The sequence below is a fragment of the Larimichthys crocea genome, chromosome XXII (genome assembly GCF_000972845.2).
Source record: "Larimichthys crocea isolate SSNF chromosome XXII, L_crocea_2.0, whole genome shotgun sequence".
Classification (NCBI taxonomy): domain Eukaryota; kingdom Metazoa; phylum Chordata; class Actinopteri; family Sciaenidae; genus Larimichthys; species Larimichthys crocea.
Window position 1 is genome coordinate 17,892,614 of NC_040032.1, and position 14,808 is coordinate 17,907,421.

The following is a 14,808-nucleotide window of genomic DNA, read 5'->3' on the forward strand; positions in this document are numbered from 1 at the left end:
AGCCACAAAGAAAATGTTTTAAATATAGCGTCAAAACAACGTTTGAAAAATTGTACAATTGTTAGTACAATTACAGTATCTTTCAACAATAAGGTAAAGTATACAATGTAAAAGATTCTGAAAACTTAATTTAAAACATCAGTAATCACATCAGTATGATTTATTTTTTTAAAGGTTAAACAGGTCAAAACAAAATGTTTCAGGAAACACATTTCGCACAACATATCTCACAAGAAATTACATTTCACAAAACTTTTTTAAAAACACATTTCACAAAACACGTTTTAGAAAACTAAATCACTAAATCTGTTTCACAAAACACATTTCACAAAATATTTCACAAAACACATTTTCTAAAACGAATTAAAAAAAACTAATTTCACGAAACATTTCACTAAATTTGTTTCACAAAATGCAATACTTTACAGAACACAAATTTGACAAAATGCAACATTTTACAAAACATGACATTTTGCGAAACACACATTTTATAAAACCATACATTTCACAACATGCAACATTTAACAAAATGCTAATTTGACAAAACACAACATTTCACAAAACACAACATTTCACAAAACACAACATTTAACAAAATGTCACATTTCACAAAACACATTTCTGAAAACAAATTAAAAAACACAATGTGTGTTTCATAAGGGTTTTATTGACCTGTTATGTTAAACAGTCTATAAACAGTTAACAACCTTATTGTTTTGAAGTGTTTATGAATGTCTTATGACAATAAATGTGTTTATGATGCTATTATTAACACTAGTTTAATTAGTCTCATTAACACCATTCATGTGTATGTTGCATTTTGCTGTAGATGTTATATTTATATAATGTTGGCTAGTTTAATCTAGAGCAATGCATCATAGTCTATAAAATCAGAAAGAAAAAACCTGATTTCAATTCTGTGATGATGACTTTTCAAGCTATTCAAAGAGTTTTAAGAGTTTATTTAGCATAAGAAGAAATTTTTCTCAACACAAAGGATCACCTCATCCTCCAGTTTATCACAAACATTCAGCACCAACACATCTGGAGATATATGGTTTTCACTGGACAGGAATGGGAAAGTAACTAGTAACTAAAGCTGTTGGGTGAATGTAGTGGAGTAGAAGTTAAGGTTACATAAAATGTAAGTACTCAAGTACCTCAGATTTGTACTTACACACAGTAGTTGAGTAAATGTACACGCATATATAAGTCTGTGTAAGTATTTTTCAGCTGATTGTCAGATTTAGCAAAAACTTGATGAACTTTGAGAGAAAAAGAGGAAGGAGGACTTTTAGTCCTTGACTAACTTTCTTTCTGAGGAAACATTTTTTAACATTCAGCACTTTTCTGATGTTCTCTTTGTTCCACATTACACAGAAGTATAAAACCATGCGGAGAGGGCATGGTCAGACTGATGGAGGGGGCATGGATGGAGGGGACTACACCACCTCCTGTTGGCATGACAGAGAGGAAAGGCTCCAACTTTATAGGAACATGAAATGAAAAATCTTCATCAACACAAAATCATAGCTCACTAATGTTGATTATTGCATTCATTGTGGGCGAACATTTGGCTATGAATGAAAGGCAGAGATCAGGAGAGTGATAAAAAACAGACATCTGGACACATTTCAGATTTTTTCTGAGGATGTCACACATATACAGGTGCTGAATGATCCAGTTTAAAAACTCTAATTTGATTTTTTAAATACTTTTTAAATACAAGAGAGTTCAGATAATTTTATGTATGAAATCCAACAACTACTTTAACATTTTAGCACATTTGGCTTCTGCTGGTTTCTCTCTCTGATCGAAAAGCATCAAGAATTGTTGACCGGTGACTCATAATCGATCAGTGAAGACTGGAGAAACATCCTCCCAGCACATGAGTGTTACTCAGACATGTGTGTTACTCTTGGTAGGTACATGAAACACAGCAGACTAGCTGAATGTACAGAAAAGTTACAACAGACCATCTGTCTGTGTCACATGGCACAATACACAGACTGAGTTACACAATGTAATGCTATTTATTGTCACAGATTGCGAATGTGGGACACGTAGCCAAAAACCAACACAAGGAGAAGGAGGAGGAGAAGAAGGAGGATGGGGGTCAATGTCTCCTCGAACTCAGGGTCTGCTGTGTTCCCTGTGTTCACCGCTGAGGGGCGGCAGTCTGGTCGTGTCCACACCAACACCGTCACCCAAAGCACTGGTTCATTTCACCTCTGATGGAGCATGATTGTACTGAAATCTTTATGACATTTATGACATTACAAAACAAAAGAAATCAAGTTGTTGTTCAGAAACAAAACATATTGAATAAAGAGGAAATGGAAATTAAATTAATAAACAATGAAATTGTGTTATTAATTGTGAAATATTTCTAACGTCACATTTCATGATAAACAACTGTGCGGTAATAAATAATATAACATTTAAGGTGACGTTTGGCTACAGTTTGAATAAAACAAACAAACAGATTTCATTTTGATATTTATTTGGATAAACAGCTTCAGTTCTGACATCAATCAGAGCAGTTTGAATAAAGCAGATAATAAAAAATAATAACACAGATATAATACAGACATTTCAGAATAATATGAGTAAATAAAGAATATGAAGCTGAAGATTATAAAGTTATAAATCTGTTTACTGTGGACACAACTAATTTCAACAGGAATAATATTTCTGTTTCCTGTGTCAAACATAATTTCAAAAATATATATATATATATATAAAACGTTTCCTTTGGCAGCCTTACAGTCAACACTGTGGGTAAAATAATGCCTTGCTCAGAAGAACCTCAGCTCTGGTGATGATGTCATCGTTTGAGGAATGAGGGCGTGGCAGACTCTGTGGGGCATTGAACCCCTATGCTCTGTCTGGCAGGATGTGCTGTGCCCTAATTAAACCCTCCACCCAGTCTGAAAGGCAGCTGAACCCTTCACAGGCAGCTCTCCTCCTCTTCCTCACGTTTGCAGGATGAAGCAGGAAGCTCCTCGGTTTCCTGTCTGTCCTCGGATGAGGTCACTTCCTGTGCTCCTGCTGTGTCCTGAGTATCTGACAGCTGAGGGCTGCAGAGGAGGAAGATCATCATCTTTATTATACAACCAAGCAACAATCTCTGTGATTGTGAAATGACGCTAAATGCAGAAGTGCCAAAAAAAATGCAGTTCCTTGAAAAAACACTTGAAGTTGTCTCCAGAATGAGTGATTCTTCATAAGACCCAATGTTAAAATTTAACTTCACAACACCCAGGCGTCATTATGGGAATAGAAAATTGTAATTGCAGTAGCTGGGTTACATCCAATAGGAGGAGCTGACTGCATATTTAAAACACAATATGTAGAATTCAAATACTTTATTAAATGAACTAAACTGTTTGGACCTGAATCAATCAACACATGTACACTGTTTTCACTTGAAACTGAAGTTTTTTTATCAATATGTCCATTTTATTTGGGTTTCTTTCAGGAGATTATTTAATGTTCATACCTGACTGCGTCCAGCGCAGCGCCACCGCTGGTTTCTATGGTGATGTCTGTGATAGGGATGATGTAAGTGCCATGGGAGGGACCTGCCTCTTCTGGCTCCACCTTCAACAGGTGAGAGTTCACCTGAGGGTCGGGACTTCCTGTAAACAACAGGGAGGCTGTTGAGTTTAGCTTTTTTGTTCAACAAAATCATCAATAAAATGATCTGTAATGATAATTCAGTGTGTGTTTTTGTGAGTCTAAACCATTTGTGTCCGTCTCTCCATCAGTCAGATCTCCGACAGCTATGGACGGACTCAGTCTGGATCGTACAACAGCTGGATTTTCACTTTTCATGAAGTTCTCAGTCAGCTGCTGGTAACACTGAAACACAACGGTCACTGACAGTTACTAACTGTATGCAAATCAATCCTTAAATCAAACTGATACAAAATGGTAGAAATCCTAACAGAAGTTTAAGTTTCAGTGAAAAGTGAATATTCAAACTGAAGTTTCAGTTTCAGCACTGAGAGCAAAGTTAGGTGTCAGTTGAAGGGATGTAACAGTTCTGAAAGTAACTGAAATGTCAGCTGAAGTGAAAGTGAAAAGAGAAATCCAGTATAACTGAAGTGATATGCACCTTGTCAACTTTCTCGTATTTTAAACTGTTTGAATCTTTGTCTCTTTCCACAGACTCAACAGGATGAAAAACAATGAATCTGAAATTAATCTGTTACCTTTTTGTAGTCGTCACTCAACATGTTGCCAACGGAGGCAACCAGTGAGGAGAAAGAAGGTCTGAACTGAGGTTTCTCCTCCCAACACTGTTTCATCAGATCAAAACTGAAGACAGAACACAACAGACTGTCAGACATGTTGTTTTAAGACAAAAGGTCAGTCATTCATGATTCTCCTTAAGCCTTAAGCTGGAATCATGCTTTAAAATAGGTTGTTGTGGATCACACAAAATGTAAAACATGCAAAAAATAAAAAACAAAAACCCTGTTTCCGTAAAATATGGAAAATGTGTGTAAAATCTCTGTAAACATGTAAAAAAAAGCAAAAAAAAAACAATGTGTAAAGCATATAAAACTTAAAAATTTGTCAAACTTAGATAAAATGTTTGTAAACATATTAAGTGTGTACAATGTATTAAACATGAATAATATATGTGTATATAAGTGTAAAGCATGTGAAAGGTGTAAAGAGTTTGCGTGCTGTACATGTTGTCGGGAGCGTGGTCAGGTCGACTCATTCTGTAGCCTCTCTTCAGAGCAGAATAAAACTCCTGGGTCATGGGAACGTCGGGGTACGGGCTCCCACCTGGGACAAAACATACAAAATATTACACTGATGGAAATGTAAACAGGTTTAGACTGGTGTGTGTGTATGTGTGTGTAGATGTATACTGATTTACCCAGAGAGAAAATCTCCCACAGTAACACTCCATAGGACCAAACATCACTCTGACTGCTGTAAATGTTTTGGAAAATACTCTCTGGAGCCATCCACTTTACTGGCAGGAAGCTCTAAAAATAAACAACATTAATTTAAACATTCTGTCTATAAACACACCAAAGTATTTGTATTTTTACTTTAATTTTTAATGAAGTTAACTGACGTTTCCTCTGGCAATGTAATCCTGATCTTTCATCAGATCTCTGGCCAAACCAAAGTCACATATCTTCACCAGTTTTCCCTCACAGACCAACACATTCCTCGCTGCCAGGTCTCTGTGGACGCACTGTAGGACACGCAACATGTCATGTGAACACACAGCATGACATGTGAATGGGCAGCACATGTATGAGTAATGTATTGATGAGTGAACATACATTTCTGTTTGAGAGGAAGTCCATGGCCTGAGAAACCTGGAAGGAGAAGCTGAGCAGGTCATTGAGCGTCAGTAGAGGAGAGTCACTGAGGAGGAGCGACGCCTCCTGCTGGTCTGAAAGAGATCAACATGACAAGTCAGGTCACTTTTTCTGATTTAACAAAAGTCAAGTGTATCATATAGATGCAGTACTTGTACACAGTGTACTACATTCACATATCACCTGGCGGTGTGTACGGCGTCTCGTACACCGCAGGTTCAATGTCGGCGTAGCTGAGCTCCTTCATGGCGACATACTGAGCGCTCTCCTTATTCATGTCCATGTAACCTCCATCACTGTCACTGTAGGGCGAGAGACGCTCACACTCAATACAGATAGAGCTAGAGAGAGAGGGAGAGACAGACAGGCAGAGAGGATAGAAGTCAGCTTCACTATGTCTGTGCTGACCTCTTGGTGTGTGGGTCGCTCTGTAAGAAGGTGTGTTTGTTCCTCTGCAGGTAGTTCACCAGGTCTCCGTGACGACAGAACTCTGTGATCAGATAGACAGGACCTGGGCAGACAGACAGACAGACACACAGACAGACAGACAGACAGACAGACAGACAGACAGATCACCATGACAGCAGTCTAGGACCACAACTGAAACTTTTAACAGAATGTAAAATGTACAATAAGTTTTTAACTGATCATATGATGAAGCATCAAAGTTCTTATGTAGTAACTCTGTATGAACAGAAAGCCTGATCCAGATCAACCAATACCAAATATCATGGAGAGCTTTTATTTTGAAAAGATAGAAATAAAAAATATTTAAATCTGACGACCTAAACGAAGATTGAGAATTAAGTTAGAATGAGTTAAGAAATAATTTTGGATCAACCCAGGATTCATTTTGGATAAATTTAGAATCGGATTAGGATTGTTTCAGGATTAGTTTAGATTTAGTTTGGGGTTGGTTTGGAGTTAGTTTACAATTACATCAGGATTTAAGTGTTCACCTCCTCTTGTGCACGCTCCCAGCAGGTTGACAACATTCAGGTGAGGACCGAGATGAACCATGACCTTCAACTCCGACATCAGAGACTGAACTGCACCGCTACTGGCTGAAAATACACACACCACTTCAGTTATTGATTTCAGATGTGAAATGAAAATATCAATGATGACAGACAGGTACCTACGTTTGACCATCTTGATTGCCACTTTAGTTGTAGAATGAGAGTGAAGTAGATCAGACACATTTGCCTCAACAACTCGACCAAATGCACCTGAACCCAACACCTGACCTGGAGACAGAACCAGGAAGATCAGACGGACTAAATTTAGATTAAGTTAAAATTAAATGAAATTAGGATTAAGTTAGGATTAATTGGGATGAATGGGATTCATTTAGGATTCAATTATTACCTATTACTATGTTGTCTCGTGGTACTTCCCAGGTGGAGTTGTAGGGCAGTTGCGTGGGGTCGAGGTAGGTGTACTGCTGTCCGTCAGGACTCACCGACTCAATGACCTTCCAACGAACTTCATAACGAGGTTTCTAACAAAGGAGGAGACAAAGAAATAAAAGAATCTCATGTTGTCATGGCAACCAGGTAGACGTAGTTTAATAGTACTACACTGAGTACTAACTTTTCTCCAGAGGAGGATGAGAATGATGAGGAAGACGACAGCAATGACGACCAAAACCAAAACTGATGCCAATACAGCAACCTGAGACAGGAGAGCTGGAGACAGATTCAGAGCCCAGCATTATAGTAAAGTACTGCCATAGTATTGCAGTATTTGTATGTACAAGTGGACAGTATTCAGAGGTCAGTAGTATAGTCTAGTACTGTAGTAGTATTGCAGTATTTGTACGTACAGGTGGACAGTATTCGCAGGTCTCTTGCTCGTCGTCCTGCAGAATTTTTGGCTTCACAGCGAACAGCTGACAAAGAGGAGAGACTCTTGAGCGTCAACACACTGCGTACCTGCACAGGTGAGACAAACACACAGATGTCAGTCATCCTCACATCATGATGCCTTATTATCTGATTACATCACAGTGATCATGTCACTGGTCACCTGGGTGACTCCTCTCTCCTCCACTTCCGTGGTGTTCTGCTGCGGAGCTCCGCTCTCCGGGTTTGCTGATAGGCTTCTCCAGCCGCCCGTTACATTATTGCACCTGCAGGAGACAAACACTATGTATTACTATATATTACTATGACAACATGTGTACTGTTACACTGTAAGGTGTGTGTGTGTTTACCTGTTTGAGCTGTGACAGGTGTACCAGGTGACAGATGGGGGCGGAGCTCCCTCGCTGACACACAGCACCGCCTTACTGCCGAGCTCCGACAGAGACGTGATCCTAGGGGGCACTGTGCACACACGCAGATAGGTAAACACACACACACAGACAGGTGAACACACACACACACACACACACACACACACACTGGTAAGCACACAGGTCTGACCTTTGACCTCCAGGTTAAAGACGGCCTCCTGGATGTCATCTTCATTGGAAACTGTGACTGTGTAACTTCCTGCCTGATCCATCTGGACTCGAACCAGCTTGAGCGTGCTGAAATACCTGCACATCAATCAATCAATAATTCAATCAATCAATTAATCAATTAATCAATCAATCAATCAATCAATCAATCAATCAATCAATCAATCAATCAATCAATCAATCAATCAATCAACCAGTAAATCAATCAGTTTTAGTTGTCTTTATTATAAACGTGACCTCTGATCTACGTGGTGCGTGGTGGTGATGGAGGTGGTTCCCATGGCAACGGTCTGGTTGTCTTTGGTCCAGAGGAAAGTCGGAGCAGGGTGGGCATCGACCTCCAAACTGAACTCCACTGTGTGATGTAGGAGAGACGACACGTTGGTCTCACCTGAAGGCCACAGGTAGACGTAACCTCGATCTGCAGAGAGAAAGACAGTTTACCTGTCTATGTGTTCACCTGTCTGTGTTTTTAACTGTCTGTGTGTTCACCCGGTGTGTACTCACCCAGTACTGTCACCGTGACATTCTTCTTCACAGTTCGTTCCTGTATCGTCTCCTGCACCACACACACATATACACCTACAGGAAACAACAACAGTCACTATGGTTAGGCAAAACCCCAAAAAACAGCTGATTTAGTTACCATAGTAACAGATAAGCATTAATAATTAGTTCATGTCATAAACAACACAGTGTTTAAGACTTTTGGTCCCTCTGCGTGGTCTGTCAGGCAGCAGAACTTTTTACTCAGGGACCCACCAGAGTCTGCCACTGTTGCTGCAGAGATGTTTACAAATGAGCGGATCCGATTGGGCAGAAAGTCTGTCAGAGGTTCGAAATCCTGAAGCAGAGCAAGAGAAAAACTTTAAAGTAATGAAACAGTTTGATGACGTTGCAGACAGATGGAGAAAGAGACTGGTACCTCTTTGCGGGGAAAGTCCCAGTTGAAGAAAACCATCTCTGTGTCTTTGACGGTGCAGTTTACAGTCAGGACCTCCCCCTGCTTCAACACACTGCTGGACACCGTCATATCCACCTCCATCACCTTAGGAACTAAGTTGGGGAGAGAGGCAGACAGGTCATCAGGTGCTCAGACAATAATTTAAATCTAATGAAACTCACCCTGCCAATCTGATATAATCTAACATAATCTATGTATAATTCTAATATTGACTGATCCTCTAATGCACATATTAACTAATTTACTCTGAACCTCTCAGAGCTGCACCGCTAAAAATCAGAAATCACGTGAGATACTTTAATATATCTACTGCAGCTGCGATTTTTCAGACTTTTGCATCATTTATTTCTTTTTGTTGTGCAGCACGAGACATCTAAGGTAAAAAAGGTTCCTATGTGTGGATGAAGGGAACTGATGGCGAACAGACACCCCTGTTGGATTTGACATTTCTTGGTGTTCGGCCCTCAGATGTCAAAATTGTTCCCCAATGCCCCCAATCAAAGTATAATAAAGGTCCACCACACTGACACCACAGGAACTCATTTAAATTCATAATCTAATCTAGTGCAGTCTTAATCTAATCTCCTCACCTACAATGCTGAAGACGTAGTACACCTGTGACTCTATCTCCACGTCTCCGTGGGTGGCCACGCACACATATGATGTGTCCTTCAGACGACCTGTGAAGCCATGGCCCGGCTCATACGTCATCCCGCTAACCGGTGTCCTGCCGGGACGTTCATACAGCGAGACGTTGAGCTGCGGGTTAGACACAACACAGGGGATGGTATCTTCCTCTGCTTCCTTCATCACCACACCTGGACCCAGCGGGACAAACCATTCCTCTGGACCTAAAGGGGCAGGTAGGATGGATACATCATACATACAGCAAGTACAGTTCTTACAGGTGGGACAGATATGATTGATATAGGATAAATATCATGGTCACCTTGACCAGGGATGAAGATGTCGACCACTTTGCTCTGATAGGATGATGCCTCCTCACATGTGTATCTCCCAGAATTCTTCCAGGTGACTTTAGAGAGCTGCAGGACACTGCTGGACCCCTGATTGTCCACGTCAACTCCATCCATCAAAAAATCTTGAGGTAACCGCCATGTAACCTGACTCCAGCCTGAGCACACCTGCAAAGACAGACAAGTACCTGAACACACCTGCAGAAACAGACAGGTACCACCACAGACAGGCACCTAAACACACCTAGAGACACAGACAGGTACCTGCAGAGACACAGATTCATGTTTACTGACCACAGTGAAGTTGGCATTTGAGTTGAGCAGAACTTCAGTGGATGAAGGTTGCAGCTCCAGACAGATGCTCCCATCAGGATGAACCAGGAGCACACCTGCAGACAGACAGATAGTCAGTCAGACAGGTGTCAGCCCACCTCTAAAGTCTGATGGATGTTTTATTGCCATTACCCACCCAGCAGGAAGTGGAGCACAATCAGACTTCTTGTTCGTCTTCTGATGGATGCCATGATTGGCCAACGATCCTGAGTCACAACACAGAGAGGGGAGAGATTTCAAATTAAAAGTCTAACTTTGATGTTATATAACCAGTGATATTTCAAATGTGATTTTGTGTAACTGAGCTGCCTTTAACGATTGGTCGATCCCTTGTTGATGATACTACTTGTTACTTCCTAGTTTACGATTAGATGCTAAATAGCTGAAGGTAACTGAAAGCTCGAAATTAAAAGAAATTTTGCTGTAGAAGTGTAAAACATCAGAGAGAACAAAGCTAACAGAGACCAGCAGGATGGCTCAGCCTTTAGAGGCTGAGCCGTCAGCCCTTCGTCAGCCCTTTGTCAGCATACCATGCATGAATTTCATTTTCTGTTTGTTGTTGGGGTAGCTGATGAAGAACAGACGCCTGACAGTCTGTTCAAACTAGATTTATAGATTTGAATGTTTAGTATGATATTTATATTTGATATTTGCAGGACCTGAATCATCCTACAGGTTTACACATCACAGGGTTACACTGATGGATATGGTCTCTGATGTGGCCTAATGATGTCGCAGTGATACCATCAGACTACAAATGTCTAACATACAGTCTGTGTAACAAAGTGTAGGTCTTGGGGATAAAGAATTACAGGGTCATCTGAGATCTCATGCAGAATAAAATGAGCCTCTGGAGAACGAGAAGTCTTCATCAGGTGACAGTGATTAAGAATAATTAATTAACTATGATCATGATGTACTTCCATCCAATGATTTCATGTGAAATATAAAAAAAAACTTAAAGAAAGAACATTGCTCTGTCATTTAAATAAGAAACTAGAAACTTAAAATTAAAAACCAAAGCTGAGATTTGAGGCACATTAGACACGTGACTGTCACTGTGTCGATAAACAATGCTGGAGACAATTTTGAGTGTGAAGTTACTGGACTTCAGTCAAACAGTATAGCAGCATCAGTAGATGCAGATTAAACAGGAACACCTGAGATTCAGTCAAACATGTCTGGATAATAAATGTCTGCTCTCTGTGTTGGACATGGGAAGACTGAAAAAGACACAACTCCAGATGAATGATGGGAAATGTAGGATCCAGTGCACTGAAAGTTCGAGACACTGAAATCAGTCAGTCTGGAGTTAAACTGAAACAGAGCGTCTGTGAAATCATTTGAGCTGCGATGGTTCAAACAGACCTGAACGCATTCCTCTGAGTGTCGGTGTGTGTGTGGGTGTGTGTTACTGAGTGTGTGTTTTCACAGGGGGATTTTGTTTTTTTTTCTTCTTCCAGAGAGAGAAAAAAGTTTTAAAAAAGGAGTCCAGTCATCCAATCAGAATGCTTCCCTGGGGATCTCGGCCAATCAGAGGGCTCATTGATCCTGCGTGAGGGAGGAATGTAGTCGACCACCGAAGAAGAAAATAAACAGTAAAGTATTTCCTGTGGGCAGCCGAGTGTAGACTTTCCAGCCCAGCTTTAAACTCTTCTTCATCGTACAGTTTTCATCCAATCGCAGCTCTGCAGCTTCTGTTAAATCTGAGTTCAGTCCGGCAGGGCCGCAGTGATGTCACTGAGGATGTCACTGATGATGTCACCAATCTACAGCCATCCTGCGCTGTGTTTTCAGAGTTCGGTAAAGGTTTCAGGGTTCAGGATAGAGGTCATAAAGGTTCCAGGGATCAGGGTTTACTGAAAGTCTCAGTATTTCTTCCTCTGCTGAATGAGGTCAAACTGTAATGTCACACATTGAGTCTGTTCATGTTGACCTGCTGATTGGCTCAATGCAGCCAGTCAGAGCTCAGCAAACATGGGAGTCACAGTTCAGCTCTTATTTCTGGATATAAGAGATGAACTGTACTCTGAGTGTGTGTAAAAATAATCTTGATTAACTCCTCCAGGGGATCAGTCTCTCAGTTTGGACCTGGACTGGAGTCTAAATGATTCTGATGAAGTGCTATGAGACAGCACAGTAAAGACAACAACCCAACGAGTTGGGACTAAAACCAGTTTGCATTCAGAACCAAGAGATCCACCATCACCATGGCCCTCTGCTCATTCTTTACACACCTTGAAAATAACAACACTACTGCTAGGATGCTGTTTGCTGATTTCAGCTCAACACTAAACAAGATCTGTCCCATGAAACATGGCACAGTACCACACTCCACAACTGGACTTCATCACAGTCAGACTGGAGGTCACACCTCTTCTACTCTAGTGGTGTGTGCTGAGACCTCTGCTGTTCACACTGTACAACCCCCAACATAGCGTGACAAGTTTGCCGACAACACCACCACCTTCAACCAAATTTTAATTTCAGGTGAACAGTTTTTTGTCATCTCACATCTCCACCTGCTAAAGAAAGCTCAGAATCGACTGCATCCTGCTTGGTCCAGGACCTGCAGCTGGTGATTAAAAACACCCAGAACTGGGGTGACGTTTATGTAAAGGCACGCTGCGGAGGCCCAGGTTCGAATCCTGACCTGTGTGGCCGTTTCCCGCATGTCATTCCCCACATTTCCTGTCACTCTAAAGCTGTCTATCCAATAAAAGCAAAGGCCAAAAAAAAAAAATCTTAAAAATGGTACCCAGGTACCATCTACTGGGCATCAGTGATGTCGGGGAAGTTCCTGCAGAGACCAAAGTTAAGAACTCATGTCAGACACAACTAACAAGTATCTGCTGTCATCTGACGAGAGATACCCAAGTATACGTTCTTTCAAGGTTTCCTTACCTAATTCTCAGGTGTTTCCGGGTGTAGTTCTACTGCACGTTTTGAAGTAGTATAAATTATTTAGTGTCTCCAGACAGATTTGTGTGAAGTCTGATAAATGTCTTTAAGTGATGTCACCTGAGTTAGTGTTGGTTGAAGACTACAAATCAGAAGGACGCACCACAATATTCCACACAACTGTCAGCGAGAGAGAAGTGCATTGTGGGTAATGTAGGCAAAGAAGAATGGATAGAATTAAAGAGATGACTGTCCACCAGGAGTCACATGATCAACCAGAGGAATTTTATGGCCTCTGACTTCATCTACAGGTACCTCACCTGTCCGTCTCTACTGCATGTTTTTCTGTCTCCTGGTTGGTTGAGATCAAATGATTGACAGCTGTCAATCACAGGCTGATGTCAGCTACCTCTGACCTTCAGAAAGAGACAGAAGATGCTCATGAATGATTGTAAACATAAAGGCACTATGAAAGTAACAGAACAGGAACGTTTCATATGATCATGATCATCGCTCCAGTCCAGTCACTTCAGTTTCAGACTATTTTTCAATAAAACTCACTTCCTGCAGATGTTTCACAATAAAAACAAAGAGCAGACTCATATGTGATTTATTGGCTTTTTCTTTTTCTCTAAGAATTAGCTTGAAACACAATTAAAACTAAAAATAACACTTTTATTTTAGGGAGGGTTTAATCATGTCATGTCATCATGAAAAAATGCAAAATTCGAGGGTTTAAGAGCAGAACCAGTGATTGTGTGAGTTTATGTAAACCAGCTGTCACATCACATAACAATCACGTTAGTCATTATGTATGTTTTTATTCACAGGCAAACTTCGGTACTACTACTAATACTACTCCTCACTCTAACTTATCAATAGTGAATAGTAGTGCTCAGCCTTTACAGTAATCATTACTCACAGTAAATATGTTTTCATCATTAATGGTGATGTCTGATCATTTAAGAAAACAGATTTATTGTCCTGACAACAGGTTACAGCAGGGGTATCAAACATATGGCCCGTGGGCGTAAATTGGCACACAAAAGGATGACTTGAATGAAATGCACTACTGTTTCCGATTTGACCTCTCGACAAAGAATTAAGTAAAATAATATTTTTGGTATTAAACCCAGGAGACGAAACACTTCAGATCTACAGCGATGTAGTGACAGCTGAACGACTGAAGGTAGAAACACTGAGATTGTTGTTGAAATGACAATTGTTGTTCATCATCTGTTTTGTACATTGATGGTTAACTGCATACAGCTTTAGGACTTGTCACTAACAGAAGGGGAAACATTATCTATGGATTATTATGAAATGGCTTTACTGGTCTGGCCCACTTCACACAGTGACAGAGCATGGCTTTAAAAAGTACGCACGTCTGACGTGATCAGATTATAAAATGTGATGAATTCTTACATAAATGAGACGTTACAGTACACACTTCTATATATGCATGCATTAATGCTTTTACTTCATGGACTGAAGCAGCTAACAGAGTATTTATACACTGTGGTAGTTTTACTGCAGTGTCAGAAACAAGTCGACTCAGCAGAATCAGCTGGTTGCCACAGAGACCAAGTTAATAGCCTGAACAATAAGAAAGAGATGTTTGTTTCAAACCTTCTGATGCTTCTGCTCTTCTTCTCATTCCTCCTCCTCCTCCTCCTCTTCTTCTTCTTCTTACTCCTGCTCCACCTTCTTCAGTGGTTTTCTCACTCCTTGCCTTCACTGGTCTTCTTCTTCTTCCTCAGTCTGACTTCATTCCAGACGGACGACGAATGGAAACCAACAGACTGACTCACAGTG

At 40.5% G+C, this 14,808-nt stretch overlaps 1 protein-coding gene across 3 annotated transcripts; it reads right to left on the minus strand.

Annotated features, from left to right (window-relative positions):
* Positions 1-2,486: 2,486 nt before the first annotated feature.
* On the minus strand, positions 2,487-14,808 carry LOC104919444 (platelet-derived growth factor receptor beta). 3 transcript variants are annotated; one of them, XM_010731462.3, is made up of 28 exons: positions 14,623-14,808; positions 13,314-13,409; positions 10,229-10,298; positions 10,054-10,148; positions 9,732-9,927; positions 9,373-9,633; positions 8,744-8,874; positions 8,581-8,662; positions 8,326-8,400; positions 8,056-8,239; positions 7,781-7,896; positions 7,570-7,681; positions 7,383-7,485; positions 7,180-7,288; positions 6,948-7,042; positions 6,723-6,855; positions 6,497-6,601; positions 6,314-6,418; positions 5,763-5,865; positions 5,538-5,656; positions 5,316-5,428; positions 5,102-5,224; positions 4,898-5,009; positions 4,704-4,803; positions 4,218-4,323; positions 3,747-3,864; positions 3,503-3,641; positions 2,487-3,080 (listed from the first exon to the last, which is right to left on the minus strand). In XM_010731462.3, the coding sequence occupies exons 3-28, from the start codon at positions 10,281-10,283 to the stop codon at positions 2,951-2,953; spliced, it is 3,120 nt and encodes a 1,039-aa protein (XP_010729764.1). In that variant the 5' UTR covers positions 10,284-10,298; positions 13,314-13,409; positions 14,623-14,808; the 3' UTR covers positions 2,487-2,950. The 3 variants fall into 3 exon arrangements, with proteins under 3 accessions (XP_010729764.1, XP_027129731.1, XP_027129732.1); XM_027273930.1 differs by having other exon boundaries at positions 13,294-13,409; XM_027273931.1 differs by lacking the exon at positions 13,314-13,409.